This window comes from Papaver somniferum, chromosome 2 (assembly GCF_003573695.1).
Source record: "Papaver somniferum cultivar HN1 chromosome 2, ASM357369v1, whole genome shotgun sequence".
NCBI lineage: Eukaryota > Viridiplantae > Streptophyta > Magnoliopsida > Ranunculales > Papaveraceae > Papaver > Papaver somniferum.
Genome location: NC_039359.1, coordinates 118,039,248 through 118,061,418, shown reverse-complemented (window position 1 = coordinate 118,061,418; position 22,171 = coordinate 118,039,248). Strand labels below are relative to the sequence as shown.

At 35.1% G+C, this 22,171-nt stretch overlaps 2 protein-coding genes across 3 annotated transcripts; one reads left to right on the top strand and one right to left on the bottom strand.

The window, feature by feature from the left end:
• Window positions 1-3,116: 3,116 nt before the first annotated feature.
• Window positions 3,117-6,151, bottom strand: LOC113353849 (DNA-directed RNA polymerase II subunit 4-like). Of its 2 annotated transcripts, none has more exons than XM_026597326.1 (10): window positions 5,941-6,151; window positions 5,655-5,714; window positions 5,428-5,505; window positions 5,219-5,320; window positions 4,579-4,690; window positions 4,391-4,468; window positions 4,233-4,266; window positions 4,062-4,130; window positions 3,514-3,600; window positions 3,117-3,408 (listed from the first exon to the last, which is right to left on the bottom strand). In XM_026597326.1, the coding sequence occupies exons 1-9, from the start codon at window positions 6,023-6,025 to the stop codon at window positions 3,532-3,534; spliced, it is 687 nt and encodes a 228-aa protein (XP_026453111.1). In that variant the 5' UTR covers window positions 6,026-6,151; the 3' UTR covers window positions 3,117-3,408; window positions 3,514-3,531. The 2 variants fall into 2 exon arrangements, with proteins under 2 accessions (XP_026453111.1, XP_026453110.1); XM_026597325.1 differs by having other exon boundaries at window positions 3,117-3,394; window positions 5,941-6,150.
• A 6,720-nt stretch (window positions 6,152-12,871) lies between these two features.
• On the top strand, window positions 12,872-13,963 carry LOC113351828. The gene is made up of 3 exons (XM_026595754.1): window positions 12,872-13,089; window positions 13,219-13,471; window positions 13,595-13,963. Exons 1-3 carry the CDS (start codon window positions 12,872-12,874, stop codon window positions 13,961-13,963), a joined length of 840 nt encoding a protein of 279 aa, XP_026451539.1.
• Window positions 13,964-22,171: the final 8,208 nt, after the last annotated feature.

Sequence of the window (22,171 nt, the reverse complement as noted above, 5' to 3'; positions counted from 1 at the left end):
ATGGTCCCGTGACCAGGGTTTCAGAAGTGATGTTTCTACGACTGATAGAAACAAGATGGCTGCAAGCACCATGCTCATGTATTAATCAAGGCGTCCTGATCTCGAATGAATCAATGGAATTGAAATCCTTCATCAAGCGTTCAAGACACAAGCAAATGGTCTAAATACACAAAAGACACGTTCTACAGCAAGACTGTCTGAAGTGATTTTATACTTCCCTGTACAAAGATACGATCTGGGAGAAATTGGTAAGGAATAAAAGGTTGATTCATATTTCATTCTATTAAAATGTATGTCCTCTATAACATATCCAAAATTCACATCAATTGGATAAACGAGTGAAGAGTTGTGGCCAAAACATTGGACTACATGCCAGTTGAAAATTTTCTGAAAATCTCCTGGATGTTTACTGTCTCGTCGATTTCAACCTCTAAACGTGCTCAAAACTTAAAAAACTTCTTTAAAAAATCTTGGAAATTTCCTGGGCATAAGTATACATATGTGGATCGCGAAAATCTGACATCGGACGAAGATTTTATGGCGTTTTTGCTAAAAAGCTGAGTTCTGAATTTTCTGATGACGTATTTCGGCAAAGCTTTTCAATATTCGCATGGATTATCGTTCATTCACTCATAAATCAACAAGTTTATACTTATATGGATAAAATTCAAGGGAAATACTTACTTGGGTGGTCTCTGAAGCATTCAAAGAATCAGAATTGCTCGCGTCAACATCGACAATGCCGTTACTTTCTTTCGGTTTTGAACTCTGGAATACGAACCAAAGGAATTGTTCCAAGTACGTAACTTATTACAATTTGGAGGCGTGGGAATACAAACGGAACTAGGTGAACTATAGGTTTAGTTGCTTGATCTCAACTATACGAAGTTGGTTTGATTTTGTATAGCGGCTTAATCCTGAGAGTATTCAATTCTGGACAAGGTCCCGGGGTTTTTCTGCATTTGCGGTTTCCTCGTTAACAAAATCTTGCTGTGTCATTTAATTTTATTTTCCGCAATTATAATTGTTGTTATTATAATTTAAATTAAATTACACAAACGTTAATTCTTATTTACTTGATAGTAAACCTATTGTGTTTGGTTAAGTACGAACCTTTTATCAAGTAAACATACTTCGTTGTTGTATTGTCTTGATCTGGTATCCATGGACGATCACACGAAGTGTAGAACCGATTAGTTGTATTGTCTCGACTCAGTACATAGACAATCACTTTCGGAGAAAGGACTTATAGGTGGAAAAGTTTTAAATTGAGGTATATTTGGGTACCCTCGTCTTTTCGGGAGAAGTGTCCAATATTATAATCCACTTGTTATACCAAACTAGGGTTTTAGTTCCACACCTTACATCTCATCTGTGGAATTTCCTAACATTCTCAAGACCTAATTCAATCTCTTTCCAAATCTAGGATGAGTTCTGGTGTTTCTGCTGTAGATGTATGAAATCACAGTATGGAGAATATTTAGCCTTCATGTTTTTTACCTAGGGATTATCAGATTCAGTACACAACCTCCATGCCAGTTTGGTTATTAAGTCCATGTTGTACTGTTCTAAATTATGAAAAACAAGACCTCCATCTTCTTTTGAGAAACAAAGAGATTCCTAAGAAGTAAATTTTTTATTTGCACAATTTGGTTATATTGGTATCATAGAGAGGATCGGACTGAGTTGAGGAGAGAGACTGTCTGAGGATCGACGACTAACTCGGCGAAATTCTTCGTTTATTCGATCTCCAACGCTCATTAATTCAGGTGTTAAATTCGTAACTTCTCTTGCTTTCTGATTCTTCATGATTAGTAGCATTAATTGAGTGGTTTCATAATGGATTATGGTCCTAAAACCACTCCAATTAATGAATTTCATGGTGAAAAATTAGGGTTCTCAGTTGTAAAAAAAAATTCCAACAATTGAGTTGCCTGATGATTTATTTGAAGAAGCTTTAAATCCTTGGAAATTCTCGCTTATTGGAAGATTGAATTTACAAAACACAAAGTTCGGTGATGCTTCTGCAATTCTAAAACAGCAGTGGAAACTAGTTGGAGATTGTATGCTTATTCCATTAGGAAAAGGTGTTTTCACCATTAAACTAGAATGAATTGATCGAAATTATATCAAAGCAGGGCAATGGGAAGTCAATTATCAAGTTCTCAGAGTAAGAAATTGGGTATCAAATTTTCGTCCTGCAAATGTCAGAAGTTCTAAAGCTCAAGTATGGATTCGTTTCCCAGGGTTAGGCCTTGAATTCTGGAAGGAGAAAATATTATTTGAAATCTGTAAGGAGATAGGTACTCCAATCAAAATTGATGTAGCTACTGCAAAATGCGAAGTTAGGTATTATGCTAATATGTTGGTTGAGGTGGACTTTGCTGAATCAACTCCTAGCAAAATTTGGGTCAACACAAAATTTGCAGATTTTTATTTGCTGGAGTAAGAATTGAATCAAGAAAGAGAGATATAACTCTTTGATCTACTTTATTAAGATTGAGTCTTGTTGATTCTCTTGAAAGTATATTGGAGTTTGTTCATACAGATTGTTAATCGAAATATTGGGTGAGGTTGTTATACCCCGCTTTTTCATTTTCGACAATGACGACTAATAAATGCGAAAAACTAATGTTTGGTCAGCATGCTTTGTTTCTTGTCGAGCGTGCCGACTAAGTTTGGTCGGCATACTTTGTTTCAATTGAACATACCGAGTTTTCATACTGTAATTTCTGAAAGTGTTTGACTAGTGTGGTGTCATTTCCGTTATAACAAACAAAAAACAAAAAAAATCTCAAAAATCTTCGAACAAAATCCATAATTTCAATTTAACCAAAACAAGATTTCATAACTTTTAATTCAACTAATTAATCTAGTTAACTAAATAGGTTGGTTAGTGCCAATTAATCAAGGATAGTTTAGCAATTTTTAAAAATATATGACTAAGGTGTTTTGTGTTTACTTCAAGATGACCCTAGTTTGTCTCATTAGGTATACCGTACACCCCAATTAATCTGGGTATACCCAATCCGGCCCGTAAAGAAAGGAAAAATGGGTGGGAAAGGAAAAATGGGTGGGAGTGGGATCATCATATGACTAAATTTACAAGTCAGATGATCCATAAAAAAAAAATTAAAACCAAGTACCAAACATATTTGCCACCAGAATCTATCTGTTATGGAACACAATTGAAGTAAACTTGGTTACAAAAGTAGGGAAAATAATTCCGCTTCACCCACCCTTTACATCAACTAACAAAACCCCGTTCATAGTAAAATGAAAATTCTGTAACCCTAACGTAGTCATATCATATGGTAGCAAAATAAGAAGAGGTGAAGTAAAGAACTGCATCCACCTTAAACCCCAGGCTTGTCTGATCTACTCCTATCGTGTCCTGAAAATCAAATGCTAAGTAGTTTAATTTTAGTTAATTAACTAAAGCAGAAGCACCAAAGGTGAGACAATACAAGGAAAAACTGAAGGATGAAGTAAATAAGTACTGTTGATTTATACCTCCATTTGTCTGTACATTTAGGATTTAAGGTTATCCAACTCATAAAGCAGATTCTTGATGGCTCCTTCGGTCATGAGCCTATTCGTCTGAAAAACAAACAGACATAAATGACTGAATTGGACTACAGTGTAACTTATTCAATTGAGATGGATCAACTTGATAAAGAGAAGGACGGTATCTTCATAATGGTTATGGTAGAATATGTAAACAGCAAGAATACATATCAACTATTAAGCTTCCAAAACCCCCCACCACTCTCGACAGTTTAACCACAAGAAGGTTAGTTAAGAAATTGCTTCAGATGGTGTGGTTCGTAGACACAAAGTATATGGTCAAAGTAGCTTTGGTGACAGAAGAGAATTGAAATATTGAAGCACCTACAATCTCCAGGTTCCAGAGGTTATGATGAGTACATTGACGATTGGTCACAGTTTGCTGAGTATTAGTCAGATAAGTCTCTCTAATTAGTATAGATCAGGTTGAAGCAAAATGAGGAAATAATCAAGTCACTAACTATCAAACTGTAAGCATCAGACGACCCACATACCTTCAAGGATGGAATAAGAGCATAAACTTCGTCAACTGTATCAGGACATACATTTGAGATCAAGCATAGCTGCAAGAAGATTTTTATGAATCAAAAATTCAGCTACAGGACACAATTATTTTAACCAACAACTTCAATATATCCAGATGTTACTTGATTTGAAATACAAACCTCGCTTTCAGTAATTTTGAGTACTCTGAGCTTTCTGAAGTTTTGGTTAATGAATCCAAAATGGATGGCTAATATACAGAAATCGTAACAGTATAAAATTGCAAAATTAGTAAATTGCTATCTAGATTAACGCGGCATAAGCTGTAATATAAGGATACTCCAGGGCATGCCAAACAGCCAGGGGATTTGAATATCGGCTACTGCCCTTTGCATACTCCAATGCTTTGTTGAATGCCCTAAAAAAATCATCGCATTGACAATGTAGGATTAATTCATCCATTCCACATAAGAAAAAACAATAATATAACAGGCTTAACAGCTAGAAGTAAGAGAATGCATTGCTCACAAGGGTAGTTTAATAGTTGGGTCCCGTGATAGTATGGATAGCTGGTCTTGGATTCCTTGTAGAGCAGCTTCTGCCGCACAGTCCATCATGCATTTGGCATTCTTTGGAAGGTCTGATTGAATAAATCACCACAAACAAATATGTGTTACATGTCCGCCTTCATATAGTGCATGACCGAATCCTATAACTTACGCTAGGAGTCATGTTATGGTGTCTGGTATAAGACTACATTCCTTTAATGTGTAACCAAAAATGGACAGCAGGTTGGAGAAGGCACGAAGCATAAGTAACACCTCTGTATCTCCCTTGGTTCATCAGTAGCAAACTAAAGCAGATTTTGCACAAAAATTTAAACACAATATTTGAGAAGCGACACTTGATTAACGAAAAGGTTACTATGAAGTTCAAATTGAACAATCATGCCTTTCTTGTGAATATATCAGACAACCAAAAAATTAGACAATGGCAGAAGCAATCAAGGCAACTGCAGCACTTTGGCAGCAAAGTGCTTCACTAGTAATGAAAGGCACAGAATGATAAAATTCTCATTGAGAGATTCAGGGAAAAGAAAAGAAAAAAAAAAAAAAACAGTACCAAGGCTCTTTGCCTAATGCATTCGAAATTATAAGAATGTACAAACCTTTTTCAATTTCAAGCTGTACAACAACAGGCAATTTTGGTGCACTGCTTTTTCCCCAGCCTTTTCCTGTCTTGCCTCCTTTCCCACCTTTGTCCGTATCCCCTAGAAAAAAAATGTAGCATCACATAAGTACATTATGCCCAGAACCCCATAGTATTGCAAAGATAGAAACTGGAAAAATTAAAGAAAAACATTAGCAAAAGTTGTACCTTTAGAAGCTGGAGAATCAAAGAGACCCTTCCCGTTCGATTTTAATGAACCATTGTTATGGTTAGCCACAGGTGATCCTGCAATATTCATCATCAAATCAAGAAATCTTTCAACAAATTTGAACTTAAAAACCCTGAAACCAGTAAAATGGTGGTGGTGGGGGGACAAAACTAGCTCAGATTATACACATGCAATTCAACCAAAACATCTTTCAGAAAATACAAACCTTCAGATTCTGATTCAGTATCAAATTGCACTGTCTTATGTTTCTTTGATGAACCTCCAACTATTTCACAAAAAGAGACAAAAAAGAAATTGTGTCAGTCAGACTGCAAAAGAAAAACCCTAGTTTCTATTTGCAGCTGAAAACTTTGCAAAGCAGAAGAGGAAGGCGGAGAAGAATTATGTCTCTCATTTTTCAACAAATTCTCGTCATGATTTAAGAAAGTGAAATAAAATTTCATAAAAAACAAAAATATCAAGTTTTTTTTGTTTGAAGAAGAAGATCTAACCTGCTGACTTAGCGACGGGTTGTTTAAAGCTAGATTTTTTAGCGGTGGATGATGTAAACCCGAATCCTCCTCCTTTCTCCGCCATTGTTGCCCTACTTCTTCTTCTTCTAAAGCTTTTGCTCTTACGAGAAAAAGGAGGAGGTTCCAAGGAGAAAAAGAAATGAAGTGAAATGGGCTTATGGCTTTTGTCTGTTCTGGTCTCTCTCCCCTTGTTAAAATTAAAAAGAAAGAATATATTCACTTTTTCAAGAATTGTTTTTACTGTTTCTACTTTCTACCCCTCCATCTTTACTGTCTGTTTTTACTGACGGCGTTACATCCAAAGGAGATGCTCTGAGGATCGGGAGACCATCTGAGTTAGCTCAGTAGAATTTCGGTGACACCTTTCTCTTTATTCTATCAATCTAATCATGAATCATACGTAATCTGTTCTTAATTTTTCATTCGATCTTGTGGAATCATCCTTTGGAATCTAGTTTTATGCTTAATTATTTGCTCTCAACTTGTTTTTTTTTCCTGGATCTTTCTTAACTTTTCTTTCATTTTTTGTTCTAGTTATGATATAGGTTTCTTTTCTCTAGTTTCTGTGAACTTATCTAGTGAAACCTTTTATCCTCATTTCCTTTGACATTCCTTTATGGAATAGTTCGTGTTGCTTTACCTTTGCAGGTCTTCAAATTACTTGTGGGAAACCAGTGGTGGAGTTTTCAGGATGATTGCTTCTGAAAATATAGTTCTTTGGATAGCAATGGTGCTAATCACTAATTTTATGGTAATTGTTCATAGCAGTAATAGAATGACTACTTTAGTCATCGCCCAAATCAACAGATTTCAATCGGAGAATCATAGAATTCAACTCAGAATCTCTCAGCTTGCAAATTTTCAAACAACTCAACTCCCTCCTAAAATCCTGGTGTGTAAACTACGTAAAAACAGAAACTTTCAGTTTCAGCAGTCAATCAGTTGTTATAATCAATGCATGGTCCCTATATTATTGCCACCTATATACAGCTACCCAAATTTCCATAAATCAAACACCATTCATAAAGAAATTCTCTGAGTCATTAATGCAGATTATTTTCATAACAAACTCAAACAAACAAAATATTATTCAACCTACTCTCAACCATTCGTCAAAGATTTTGAATTGAATTTTCGAGATTGTCAATTACCTCGAAATATCTTTTGTACTCCTATAAATATTCATACCTCAAACAGCAGTACCAAAAGCAACACAAAAACTTTGTGCAACATCAAAATCATATACCAAAAGATTATTCTCAACCCAAAATGGCTGAAAGCTCAAATCCTCGTGCAAACAAAATCAATGAGTTGTCAAGGCAACTCATAAACGCAACCATTCAAATCCCAACTGAGAGAAGAAGAGTTGTTGGATCTCCGCAAACCACTACTGCAGCAGTGGAGGAATGGTATTTCGCTATACTAGGAAAACTCATGCACAAGGACAAGATAGATATGAAAACCATTCGAGAAGAGATCAACTCTTTGCGGAGGGGTTATAGGAATAAGCAAATCAGAGTTATGGGTCACAATCTTATGCTGGTTAGATTGAACAATGATGAAGAGAGAGATTAAGTTATTAGAAATAGTCCATGGCTAGTAGGTGAAGCTTTATTCGCCATTCAAAAGTTTGTCGCTGGCACCTTGGCTAAGGTTATGTTTTTACTCATCAAGAATTCAATGTTCAGTTCAAGTACCTAAAACTTGAACACATGAATGTTACTGTCATTGACAAAGCTATTGGATTTATGGGTAAGAAGATCTCAACAAAGCCTGAAAACGGCATGCCATGGTATGGAAACACTGTAAAATCCAGAATTGAAATGGATCTCAAGAAAACTCCATACAGAGGAGGCTGTTGGAAGACTTTGGGCGAGAAGGATGTTTGGATCCGTTATCACTGGGACTTACAGCCCAAGAAAATTTGTGACAAATGTTTTGTCATCGATCACCAAGAGCATAACTGCATGAAATACCAGTACTTGTTGCATCTCGACAGTTTAACTGAGGAGGAGTATGAAGCATACATGCAGGAGGAAAGTGATGTGTATGAGGTAAACGAAGATGAGAGAAGTACATCCACTAATATGAATGAAGAAGGGACTATGGAAGATCTAATGGAAGAGTCAAGGCAGGCAAATCGCATGAGAAACTCGACTCTCAATCAAGAACCATCCATGAATCCACATGATATTCATGTAACTCCACCAACAAACATTGAGAATGTCACATGAAAAAGCGGGGGTCTAACAACACCACCCAATATTTCTCTTAGCAATCTGTATGGACAAACTCGAATATACTTTTAAGAGAATCAACAAGACTCAATCAATTAAAAGTATATCAACGAGTTTATATCTCTCACTTGATTTGATTTACTCAAACAGAAACTGCGAGTACTAATCAAATACAAGGAATAACTTGGATGGTACCAAAGACCAATATCCAAGTGTCGATAAATATCAATCAACAACCGTTAGATCGGATTCTCCAATTGATTGATCTAACGCACAACCTGTATTATTTCAATTATATAAACAAATATAGTGCGGAAATAGAAATAACACAGACACTAGAATTTTGCTAACGAGGAAACCGCAAATGCAGAAAAACCCCGGGACCTAGTCCAGATTGAGTACACACTTTATTAAGCCGCTACAGACACTAGCCTACTCCAAGCTAACTTCAGACTGGACTGTAGTTGAACCCCAATCAGTCTCCCACTGATCCAAGGTACAGTTGCACTCCCTACGCCTCTGATCCCAGCAAGAAACTGCGCACTTGATTCCCTTAGCTGATCTCACCCACAACTAAGAGTTGCTATGACCCAAAATCGCAGGCTTTGACAATAAACAAATCTGTCTCACACAGACAAGTCTATCAAAGGATCAATCTGTCTCCCGCAGAAAAACCTTAAAGTTTTTGTTCCGTCTTTTAATATATAATCAGGGTGAACAGGAACCAATTGATAATCTGGTCTTATATTCCTCGGAGAACAGCCTAGATAAATCAATCACCTCACAACAATCTTAATCGTATGGTAGCAAAACAAGATGTTGCGGAATCACAAACAATGAGACGAAGATGTTTGTCATTACTTTTTATATCTTGCCTATCGGAGATATCAATCTCAATCCAATCAATCTGATTGTACTCGTACGATAGAAGATGCAAGATCAGAACACACAACTACGATAAAAGTAGTATCGGTCTAGCTTCACAATCCCAATGAAGTCTTTAGATCGTTTAAACTGTTTTTAGAAGAAGAAAACCAAAGGTTAAAGGAGAACCGACCCTATCACGCAAACTAGTATCACACGTGAGGTGTGGGGATTAGTTTTGCAGAGTTTCTAGATGTCCCCTTACATAATCTTTCAAATCAAGGTTTTGCCTTGGTAACAAAGCAATTAATATCCACCCTTAGATGAAAACCTGATTTAGATTCAAGATAATATTTCTCAACCGTTAGATCGAAAACATAGCTTGTTATACACAAATGAAATGCACGCTTCTAGGTTTGTTAACCGTACCCAAACGTGTACATTGTTGGTTCAACAATAGTTAACCAAAAGGTTAGCCATGTGAGCATTTCATACCAACCATATTCTTCTTCACCATAACTAGTTCAAATGACTCAAATGAACTAGTTAGAGAGTTGTACAATTTCAAGGAAATCTCATGTACTACACAAGACACAAGTGAAACAAAGATGATTTGATTCACTTGAATCGATTCATGAACTTTATAGCCACGGTTTACAAATTGCATTCCTTAGTCTTTATAAGTTTAAATTCATAATTCATCTTCAGATATATAACCTTCTTAATTTCGCACACTAGGTTCGCGGACTTAAGCAACCAGGCAGAGTTTACAAACTCTAGCAGAAAATCTCGGCAAAGACCTTCCATCGGTTCGCGGACTGGTACTCACGCAACTAGTTTGTCAACTCCAGCAGAATTTCTCGGGATGAGAAGTTCGGGAGTTCGCAGACTGAGTTCGCGGACTTGGCAACAAGTCATTCTTCCGGTTTCTCTTGATCAACAAAGTTCGCAAACTTTGGTTCAAAGGATAGGACTTATGCACATATGTGTTTCCACAATAATACTTATGTCCATCATTGGTTATGTGATTAAAGTTTTTTTCGTGGTTGTAGTAATGAGGTTCAAACTCTCGGATTTGTGAAGGATAATTTTTTTAGACTTAATAAAAAATAAATAAATATATACAATAAAATATTAACAATGGTGAGAGTTACTGGGGCTTAGGATTCGGCCAAATTCATTTCTTAAATGGTTCAGAAATTAATTCTAGGCAATTATAATTCAAAACAAAATGAATATTAACTCTATTCTTTGCCAAAGTAGATTTTATAAAATATTACTTGTATTTCTTAAGCATGGCATATCAAAAATCCCTAGGACTAAGCATAAACCATCAAATGAAATCACAAATAATTAATTAAAATCTTAATTCAATTAAAATTAGTGTAAAAAGTAAATATAGAATTAAATAAAATTACCACATAGATGAATTAAGGCTTCCTCCATCGCCCCAGTGTTGGGGTTTAGCTCATCATGGTGAAATACCTCTCAAAATATTTATTAAGCTCAATTGGTATTTACAAGAAGAGAAAACAATGAAACAGGAAATATGCAACAGCGAGTTTGCGTTACAGACCGACTGTTTCAAGTCTCAACTGTTATGCTGAAGATAATCGTTACAAATCTAAAGATAAATGTTGCAAACGAGGATGAAGGAACTGTTACAATGAAGATAAATGTTGCAATCCAGTTGAAGAAACTGTTACGACGGATGAATAAACCGTCGCCGTTTCCCTGTTCTTCACGAGCAGCAGGAGCAGCAGCAACAGAGTTCTGAAAACTCTTGATTCACGCCTCCTGAGCTCTCCTCTCGACCCCAAACTCTTGACACCCATTCGAGTAGACCCATAGAGACTATTTATACTCCTAAGCCTCATTTAATCTCGACATAACTCCTCAAAAATCTTCACAGTGAAGAAAATTATTTTTGAGAATAATTTCTTATTTCTTTCTCTGTGTACGTTAATTTCCTTGAAAATCTTCAGAAACTGATTGATACGCAACCTAGGAAAGTATCTGGTCTTAACTCCACAACCATGCAGCATCTTTTACGTGATTTTCTTTCCAAAAATGAAACCGATATTCTTCTCTCCTGTTTTGATCGGGAATTGATTTTCTGGCCAAATTTGATCGATCCCAACCACCATAATATCTTCTTATACTAATATAACATATACCCATTAAGTTTCAGCTCTTTAATCTCCCAACAGATCCATCAAAATCTCGAACGAAATTCTGCCAGGGAAGAAGAAAAATTTCCCGCCAAAAAAAAGAATTTGAATTTTGTTGAAGACCTTCCCCTATCCAGTTCAGGGGTGCAAATAGCAAGTGGGGTTGAAATAGACTTCTTGGGGTGGAAATAACCAAAACATGGGTGCCTTTAGTAATTTTTCTGGGATGTTTTCCGCACTTTTTCGAGGTTCCTCAGAGGTATTTCTGGGGTACTTCCGGTCCACTTCTGGGGCGCTTCCGGTATACTATCAACGGAGGTCCAAATGCCACATTTTTGAGCCCATTTCGCCGCAAGGGATTATTTTTCCAAAAACTCCTACAAATAAATAAAACAACATAATAAGCACAAAAATGGGTACTAACAATGTATACAATTGGGCTATATTAGACACATAAATGCGTCTATCAATATGTAATCTAAACTCTCATTCCAATCATTGAAACATTCTTAGAGGACGTTATATAGTTGTTACACCATTTCTCGTCAAAGCAATTTTCAAGATGACTGAAACATATCATGACTTGCGTCACTAGGTAAAGATAAACTTGGTTGAAGCGAAAAGATTACCAACACATATTTCGAGATATAGATAGGCGAGGTATACTCGGCTCGAAATATCAAATGTGTATAATCTAAGTCTATATATATAGCATACGACTTTTTGTCTCAAGAAGTATGAGATAGAATAGATAGACTTTTGAGTGACAGATAAGTTCAAGTCTTCACTAACCTTTTTGTCGAGAAGTTCCATCGGTTCCTTGAGTAGTTCTTCTACTTGTATGATGAATCTCCATGAAGTCCTTGATCTCAACTACACTTACTATCCTAGTCCGAGACTTAGTTATAGTATACTAGAAATCAAGACTTATAGTTTTGATCACTAACATTGAAAAACATGGTTGATATCGCAACACATGCGAGTTCGACCGAGCAGTGCTCTAACATCACCCATGCAAATATGAATAACAATTTGAACTCCGAAGTGGTTCCTCTGGTTCAAAAAGCAAATCATCCTAATCCCACAAGAAATTCCATTGAAGAAGCTGCTCAAGTAAATACTTCTCATATCTTATCAACTCGTTTTAATATTACTAGCTTTTTAAAACCTCATTATTATTGTTCTCATAAAAGTTTTAGAACTTTATACAGTTTATATCTGCATCTAGTTATTCATCACTCTAGCACCCTGGTTTCAAAAACAACTATGAAAATTATTGCTTGGAACTGCAATGGCTTTGCAGACAAAGAAACTAGAAACTATGCCAAGGATTTTAATAAAATGCTAGACCCTGACATTCTTTTTCTTCAAGAAACAAAAATAAACTCGGATAAAATCATTAGGTTCATTAAACCTCTAAATTTTCCAAATATTTTCTATGTTTCATCCATTGGTAGAGCTAGAGGAATTTGTTTATTGTGGAAAGATGGTTTTGAATTAGAAATTATCTATCATGACAAAAATATGATTCATTGTCTAGTTACTAGCAACCCTTCCAAACCTACTTGGTTCTTATCATGTGTCTATGGTTCTCCCTATCCTCAAGAAAGCAACACTCAATGGGATTTCATCAAAACTATGTGCGAAAACTATGACATCAATGCTCCTTGGGCTCTCATTGGAGACCTAAATCTTACCTTACATGACAATGAAAGAAGCAATAGTAATGGCTCTTCTTCTAGAGCCTCAAAACTAGCTCAAACTGTCTTAGAAACAATCCTTAATGATTTAGGTTTTCATGGAAACTCTTACACCTGGACCAGCAATAAGCATGGAACATGGAATATTGGAACCAGGTTGGACAGATCTCTTATAAACTCAGATTGGATTATTCATTTTCCTGACTCTTGTCTTAGGCGTCTTCCCTTCTTAGGGTCGCATCACTGTGTTATATTGTTAGACATGTCTCCTAACGATTTTTGCAGTTCCAAAAATTGGAAATTCTTTGAATGCTGGTTACGTGACAACTCATGCAAACTTGAAATTGAAAAAGCTTGGTCAGCAAGTTTCAATGGGTCGGCTGGCTTTATCTTGGACAAAAAGTTAACTGAAACAAGAATAACTTTATCAATCTGGAACAAAGCTATCGTTGGCAATATCCAAACCAAGATCAAGGATTTACAGCAGCATCTCATAGATCTTCAGCGGCCTAACTCAGTTCAAGATAATACTCAGCTGGTACGAGAAGTAGAGAAAGAGATTGAAGAATGACATACAAGAGAAGATGAGTTTTATCGACAGAAAAGTATAGAAAATTTCTTCAATGAGGCTGATCAGAATAAAAAACACTTCCACATGCAGGCGAACAAAAGGAGAACAAGAAACATAATTGAAACTCTACAAAAACCAGATGGAAGTTGGTGTAATGGAAGATACAACCTTGAAGAACTTCTCAACTCGCACTTCAAAAACATCATGAGCACTTCGAATCCTCCATCTAATTCAGCCTTACTTGATCTATTACCTACATGTATTACTGATGCAGATAATAAAGCCCTAACAAAAATACTGGATGAAGTTGAAATAACTTCAGTGCTCAAATGTATGCAGCCATGGAAAGCACCAGGACCAGATGGCTTTCCTCCAGGTTTTTTCAAAGACAATGGCCAATTGTTAAGGATGATGTTATCAAGATGGTGCAGTCTTTCTTTATCTCTGGCAGATTATTAAAGAAGATGATCAAGACAAACCTTTGTCTCATACCTAAAACAAAGCTACCATACACTCCAGGGGACTACATGCCAATTTCTCTTTGCAATTCAACATATAATTTAATCACTAAACTCATGGCAATCAGACTAAAGGTTCATCTCGACAAAATTATGTCACCAATGCAGGCAACGTATGTCCCAGGCAGGCATATAAGTGACAACATCACCTTAGCACATGAGATGATTCGTTGCATGAAGAAAAAGAAGACAAAAAAAAATATATGGCAATGAAGCTAGATATGAGCAAAGCTTTCGATCGTGTCGAGTGGGGTTTTCTTAATGATGTTATGTTGAAGTTAGGTTTCTTAGCCAAATGGTGTCAGATGGTGCACGAATGTCTCTCTACCACAGAAATCCAAATTCTTCTAAATGGATCACCTTGCACATCTTTTAACCAACACGGGGAATACGTCAAGGAGATCCAATTTCTCCCTATTTGTTCTTGATTACCATGGAAGTTTTCACAAGAGCACTAGCCCAAGCTGAAAGTACAAAGGCAATATAAGGAATTAAAATTTCTAGAGGTGCACCGCAAGTCACTCACCTTTTATTTGTAGATGACTGCCTTCTTTTTGTCAAGGAAGATATGCACAATGTCAACAATATGATGGATATCATCAACAATTTCAGCGAAATCTCTGGACAACAAATCAATTTTCAAAAGTCTGCGGTTTTCTTCTCAAAACACTTTCCTTCAAGACATTGTAGAATGCTCTTAAGAAGACTAAAGATGAAAAAGATTTCCTTGGAAGAGAAATATCTTGGTATCCCTTTATTTCTGAAAAGGAAAAAAACGAGCTGTTTCTCTTCTCTAGTCAGCAACATGAAGTTCAGGTTAAAAAGATGGAATGATAAGTTCAATAACCAAACAGGCAGGTCTGTTATGGTTAAGCATGTACTTAATGCGTTACCATCTCACCATATGGGAGTCTTCAAAATCCCTGAGACAACTATAAAAGAAATGGACAAAGTGCAGAGAGACTATTGGTGGAACAAACCGAATGAAGGAGGAGTATACATTGCAGCTTGGCCAAGGATCTGCAGAGACAAGTCAACCGGTGGAATGGGTTTTAGAGACCTACAATTCTTAAATAAGGTTCTTTTAGCAAAGGTGACATGGAGATTATGTCAACAACAACAACAACTTTGGAAAATTGCTTTAAAAGGAAGATATTTCCCTCTTAATTCAGTTATGCACGCAAAAAAGAAAAAGAATTCATCATATGCATGGCAGAGTATTCAAGGGATGATGGAATTTGTAAAGACCTGGAGCTTTTGGGTTATTGGAAATGGAGATAAAATCCAAAAATGGATTGATAATTGGATACCAGGCAACAATACAGCACCAACACCTAATGTGGTAACTGCAGAAGCACAGAACTATGCAAAGGTTAGTGATTTAATTGATGTACATTCCAGATCGTGGAAAGATGACACTGTAAGGAGATTGTTTAGTTACGAAGATGCGGAAAAAATTCTTAAAATTCACATCTCTGCAACTGGTGGAGATAGGCTGGTGTGGACTTTGACATGTAATAGTCAATTTACAGTTAAATCATCCTACAATAAACTGGTGGATATTAAAACTAATCGTCAAGCAAACTATGATGTAGAAGTTGCTAGACTTTACAAGAGAATATGGAGTATCGACACATTTCCACGAGTGAAACATTTCATCTGGAAATGTGTCACAGACATTGTCCTAAGTAATGAGAGGTTAGCAAGGCAGATAGGGTATACTAGTGAAAACTGTGATGTCTGTAAACAAAGTGTGGAGACAACCTCTCATATCATCAAAGATTGTCATTTTGCCAGAGCTGTATTACTGGATATACCTGGAGCTACCAGAAGTGCTCAAACCAACAATGTCACTATTGATGGTTGGATCAAAAACTGGTTTCAAGATGATATGAACAAGCTTGACAAAAATTGGGTTGTCAAGATGGCTAATACAGTTTGGGAGATCTGGAAAGCGCGTTGCGACTGTGTTTTTGAAAATCTGAAGCCAAATCCAATAACAGTCATAAAGCGAATTGAACAACTTAATGCAATCATAGGGAAAGAGATGAAAGTGAGGACAGTTCAAGCTAATGCCAGAACACCATCAAACAACATTGACCTTAACTACTGGAAACCACCCTCTTATCCTTATTTCTCTATATGTTGTGATGCTGCATACAAAAAAACTGTTACAAATGATTCAGGAATTGGTCTAATTCTGCGTAATTTCGCAGGAGGATTCGAGCAGGCACAATGTAGCTATGCAGACAGACTGAACAGTGCAGAGCAAGCTGAAAGTGAGGGATTGTTGAAGGATATGGAGTGGGCTGAAGATTTAAAGCTTCAACAAGTATGTTTTGAAATGGATGCTCAAACTGTGGTAGATGCAGTTCTTCACTGTAAAGCTATCTGGGAAAACCATTCGATTATCTTTGAAATTATAGAGGAACTTTGCAATAATCCATTATGGATATGCAAATTTATTTATATAAAATGTAATAAGCCAGCTGACTCCTTAGCTAGGCACGCAAGAATCTTTAAGATTTGTAAGTCATGGATTAGTTATCCTCTAAGTTTTATCAATCATGTAATCTTGCAGGAGACAAACAATGTAATTCACTCTTCTTAATTTATGAAATTTACTCTTTGCATCAAAAAAAAAAACTTTCTGTTTTTACTGTTTCTGCTTGGAAAAATAAAATTCCAGAAATAGAAGTTCTTCTTCTTATGGAGATATCTTGTTTCACAAAAAGTCGATTTATTTTGTACTTTTAAAAGTGGTTTTGAAATCTTACACGCAAATTAATTTTTAGAAATCAAAAAGTTACTTCTAGATTGTTTATCTAAACGCACTTTTATGCACCTGGGGCATGGTATTGCCTCAGCGTCGGAACACACAATAAAGGCTTTTATTTGGGATCCAGATATAGAGGTTATATTTTACTTCATAAAAAATTGACTTTTTTGTTTCTGGAAGTCGTTCTGAAATTTTACACCTTAAAAGTCAGAAAAACTACTTCTGGTTGTGTATCCTAGCTCGCTTTTTTTTTACTTATAGAAGTTATTTTGAAATTAGATACCCAGACTGACTTCTTACATTTTGACTTTAAAAGTTCGAAAAGTAATTTCCGGGTGCATATCCAAAAAGGCTGGGCACTACTCCAACTCTCTAGCAATACAAAACTTGTCACGCATGATCTGCTTGAAGAGACTAGAAACATGCATATCTGCTGCTAAATTGGGAAACAACTAAACGTTCAAACTGTTCTAAGTTTCTCCTACTGGCCAAGTAAAATAGGTGTGACAGACTTTTGGAACTTGGGAGGCATCAAAAACCAAGATAATATATAAAGAGGGGCATCTTATTTTTGTTCTTTGTTTTCAGCAGTAACCACTCCACGCAAGATAAAGAGAGAACAACAACATTGTTTTTATAAGTCTCATACATGTCACATGAACACATGAATAGTCAGACTCTCAAAACTCTTAATCCCTCTCGTTGATCTGACACCAAATATAGGAGATAAAACAGCTTTATCGACACACTATGATCCCACTTCTTATCATTTCCCTGAAGCTAGTAACGGAATCATAACTATCAGCACCACTCAACAAATAAACTTTAACACTATCTCAAGCAGGGCCGTCTCAGAGTTTTTGGAGGCTTTAGGCGTGCCTCAAAATCTGGGACTTTTGCGTGCCAGCAGTACATTATAACTTTTTGTTAAAAGAAATTTTGTGGTCATATCTATATGAAACTAGCAATCATGCACACAAAATTTGAAGTATGTTTAACCACATTCTTACATATTATCGTAAAATGCATCACTGATGATGATTTTACACCAAACAACATTCTACTTTTTTACTCTTATGAATATTTATCTATATCTAATATATAAAAAAATGTTATCTTCGTTTCTTCATATTAGAGAAAGTAATCAACATTTCAAATTGATATTTGTTTCTTATATGGATTATTTGAAATTAGAGAAAATTCTTTCTTTAAAATACTTACCAAAAAATTCATAAAAGTATTATATGTGAAAGGAAAAAAAAAATATACAAAAAACAAGAATTATATTGTACTTACAAAATTACATGTAATAAAAATTATGACGAATTGTTAACACATGGAGATATTTTAGGCAATTAAATTAGTACTAATGCGCCTACTAAATACATTAGCGTCGATAATTGTATGCATTATCAGGTCTTGTCTTTTTTTTATATTATTTTTGTATTAAATATTTATATAGTAATTAATATTATGGATTAGTTACTTCTTAATATTATCTCCAATGGAATTTATTTAGTTAAGTTGTTCATTGATGATGATTTCCATACTTAATCTTCATGAATATATCTTTTGTGCATTTTTTTTCCATAATATTCTTATATTCAATCACTTTTTCGTTAAGAGCGATCTCATGATTATCCTCAAAAGTTATGTTTATAACTCTAATCTTCTTCCTTGAACAACTTAGTATGAATACTTTTGATGATTGATCTTCGGTTTACATGTTCTTGCGAAAATAATTTTTCTAGTGAAAAGGATCGCATTTATTGTTCTCTTTTGAGAATGAAAGTCTCACTAATATTTCTACCGTGAAAGAAACTAAGTTGTGAAACTTAGTGGAATCATCATTAACGATATGATTGAATTCTTAGTCTCAGTTGTTCTCTTAATGTCTTAATCCATGAGGAACCCAACTCTCATCATCTTTATCAACTTTGTGACAAAAAAATGTGAGAAAAATTAATAGTCGACTAGTAATGACATATGGATTTTCGTTGCATTATCTAAAGAGAGAGTTAATTAATATGCATGTGCGCTCATCATCCTATCTAGCAAAAATATACATGTAAAGGATAAGTGGTGAACGTATCACAACAAGTTGTAGTACACTATATGTTTGAAAAACTATATTGTGCTTAAAAGTGATAAACGATACTACTCATTGGGAGAACAACTATATGCGGAATGAAAGTCATCCATGCAAATTCTAAAAGGGAGGGTAATGTTAAAGTTGTTATCTATCGTTGTTGAATGTTCTATTATAGGTACTCAACGAATACATGAAGAACCGTAGAAGATGAAAATTGAAATTTCAAGAAATCGAGAAAGTATCATGTCATTTGTAATGAAATTTAAACTTGCAAAAGTTCATTTGTATTTCAAAAAGTTTTGTCATTAAAATTGACAAAGGGGACATTGTTAGTATGAATGCTTGGTTGAACCTCCAAGTATTGATATGAAAAGTATCTTATCTAATTTAGATGAAAAAATTATTTCTCAGTGTATAGCCTATTAACGTTCACTTTGGTTTAGATTCGGTTAGGTAGTAAAGTTATAGGTTCATCCAAATTACTCTTGAAGATTAAATATTGAAGATTACACGAAGACATCATTTGAAGAAATTCATCAAATATTAGTTACAATAATTATTTTTTTTTGTGAATTATGTATTTCATTAAAAACTAAGACTCAAAGTAAGTCGACATTACAATAGAAGTTGGGTTATCTACGGTAGCTAACAAATTAAAGATATTACAAGAAAAATAAATGATAGAACCGCCTAGGGGTGTTGGACACGCATATGTTTCCTCGTTAAAAACCTTGACAAGGAAAACCCAAAAACAAAGGGATAAAACCTTGACCAAGGAAAAGAGCACAATGCGATGAGTCCTAAAAAAAATTCTAAAACTAAAATTGCACAGATAACCAAAATATTCGTAGTTCTTCATTAACCTAGGAAGCATTCGTTCTCCATTGGTACCCAATGAGTAGTCTTCTAATACTGGCAGTATGTATGGTTTTATAGACGAGATGTGAAGGTTGAACTTCTTTGCTCGCGATAACACTATCACAATGTTTTCCTGAGCCCTTCTATCACGAACAAGCCTGATAAAAGTGTCACGACGGCCTGTACAGGAAAGAGATATCTTCTTAATGATTGAGGATGACGGTATAGCCTTTTCCACAATCGAAGATTTTGTTGATGAGAATTGCATCTTCGGAAAAATGCATCCATTTAGAACATAGCCAGTATTGATTTCAGCATCATCTTGTTTCACAGGAGCAGTCATTTTCCTATTCCAACAAGAAACACAAAAACAGGTTAAAAAGCAGACTAACCTTACATATACACAATACATACCAATTGGGAAATAATACACACAAATTAACTAATAAATGTAACTAGCACCAACAGGAAAAAGCAGAAAATAAAAATTGATATAAATAGAACATATGACAAAGAGCGGAGAATTATGGACATCACAACTTAAGCAGAAAGGAAAACTAATCTATCTAGCATTTTAGAGATCACGTCACCAGAAATTACTTTGGTCCTAAGGTTCATAGAAAATCCTAGCTAGTGGACTTGAAATGTTGTCATCAATATTGCAGAAAATAAAACCCGTAACAATCTAGATAAAAAAGGGAGGAAAGGGCCCCTGTGTAGCCAACCAACTTACACTAAGCGGAGAATTAGTTACAATAATTGATTTTCATTTCAGTATATTTCCCGTTCTATCTATATATCTAAGAAAAATCAAAGGCTTTGGTAAATAATCGAATGACAAAGACTTTTCTTGTCACAGACCAGCTCTTCGGCTAAAGTCTAGTAAATCAATCTTATGTTTATCTCTTTTTCGAAACTAAAATCAATTAAATATTCTCTAATGAGTTTTGAAAGTATAGGTTCGCAAACCTATTTAAAAAAATTGTTTGAAATTTCAATTTCATACGTATTGGGTCGTGAACCTGTATTTTAAGTTCGCAAACCTAGAAAAGACTGGAAGTTTCCTGAACTTGCCTTCGGTTTGAATTCTAAACCCTATGTTTAGAGTTCGCGAACCTAGCGGAGAGAGAAAGGTTCATGAACCCAAACTTACTGATGTTCACGAACCTAAATTTTGAGCTTGCGAACCTTACTTAGAAAAATTTCTCCTAACACTTTTTCTAATTCAGTTCGTGAATATAAATTTGTAGGTAAAAAACATCCCAAAACTCTCTTTTGATAATTATTGTACTTTCCATATTTGTTACTAATAAAAAAAAGCTAATTCTTTTACGAGAAAAGTTATTGTTGTTTCCAATAATTTATCAAACTTGAGATACATGTTGAGTCTCAATTCAGGTAGTTACAACTTTGAATGCACATGCCTAACTTTAGCAGTTTGAAGTTATCTTCGGCAGTATTGTACATGTGGTAATTGCTTCATTCTTAATTGTTTCAACACTTCAAACTACGGAAATAAAACCAATGCAAGTAAAGTTTTAACTAAAGAAACAAATATTTTGTATCTAAAGACAGGACTTAAATTTAGCGACATTAAAAATTACTAGGATTGGTAAACCCACCGCCTATGTTTGAAACAACCTAGCTTTAGTATCAATTACTATATATTTGAGATATCATGCAACACAAAATCTTAATCCCTCACACACTGTGGATCTTGTTGTAAAGTTTGTCTACCAACACTGAAAGTTCTTTGAGAATTAAGGTAAGACTTTGAAAAAATTTACTTGGAGATTCGTGAAGCACGGGTAGAACTAATTTTCTTTGATAGCTACGGAACACGTATCTTAATTTGATATGTTATATAATTATTGTCTACTATACGGGTCCTTCTTTTCTGTTAAAAGGTCATTCGAGAATTAAAATAGAATATTGACAAAACTTCAATACTATCAAATTTAAAGATACCACAAAATCATTTAGACTTATTCAAGATTGATATGCTTATGAGATAGAGTGATTACGATTCTCTGCACGATTAAATAAGTAGACATAATGTTTTGATTTAAATTCTTCTAAATCTAATGAAAGGTTTTTGGCACATTGATTTATCATCTAATAGTAAATTAATTTTCATCATGTTTAAGGCAGCATAACGCTAGACTTCACGAATATGATTATGGAGAAACTTCTAAGCCTGTAAAGAATATCACCAAGAGAATCAAATGTGTAGGTTTTTGCGTTAATCATGAGGCTTTGGGAAACAACTGCAATATATTATCCTGGACGGTTCATTATATCTCAACTACATTCCATACCGAAGTCATTATATTAGGATATTGTTTGTAGCGGCTTAATATAATGTATATCTAAACTGGCAATGTCCCGGGATTTTCCTCGTTCACAACAAATTGTATCTT

What these genes read in the sequence shown, in the direction of transcription:
- LOC113353849 (XM_026597326.1), bottom strand. Translation starts at nt 6,025, where the DNA reads ATGGCGGAGAAAGGAGGAGGATTCGGGTTTACATCATCCACCGCTAAA. An exon ending in TACTGAATCAGAATCTGAAG is followed by an intron (nt 5,506 to 5,654) that starts GTTTGTATTTTC and finishes TGAATATTGCAG; the next exon opens with GATCACCTGTGGCTAACCAT. An exon ending in CCAACTATTAAACTACCCTT is followed by an intron (nt 4,469 to 4,578) that starts GTGAGCAATGCA and finishes TGATTTTTTTAG; the next exon opens with GGCATTCAACAAAGCATTGG.
- LOC113351828 (XM_026595754.1), top strand. Translation starts at nt 12,872, where the DNA reads ATGTGCGAAAACTATGACATCAATGCTCCTTGGGCTCTCATTGGAGAC. An exon ending in ACATGGAATATTGGAACCAG is followed by an intron (nt 13,090 to 13,218) that starts GTTGGACAGATC and finishes CGATTTTTGCAG; the next exon opens with TTCCAAAAATTGGAAATTCT. An exon ending in TTCAAGATAATACTCAGCTG is followed by an intron (nt 13,472 to 13,594) that starts GTACGAGAAGTA and finishes TTCCACATGCAG; the next exon opens with GCGAACAAAAGGAGAACAAG.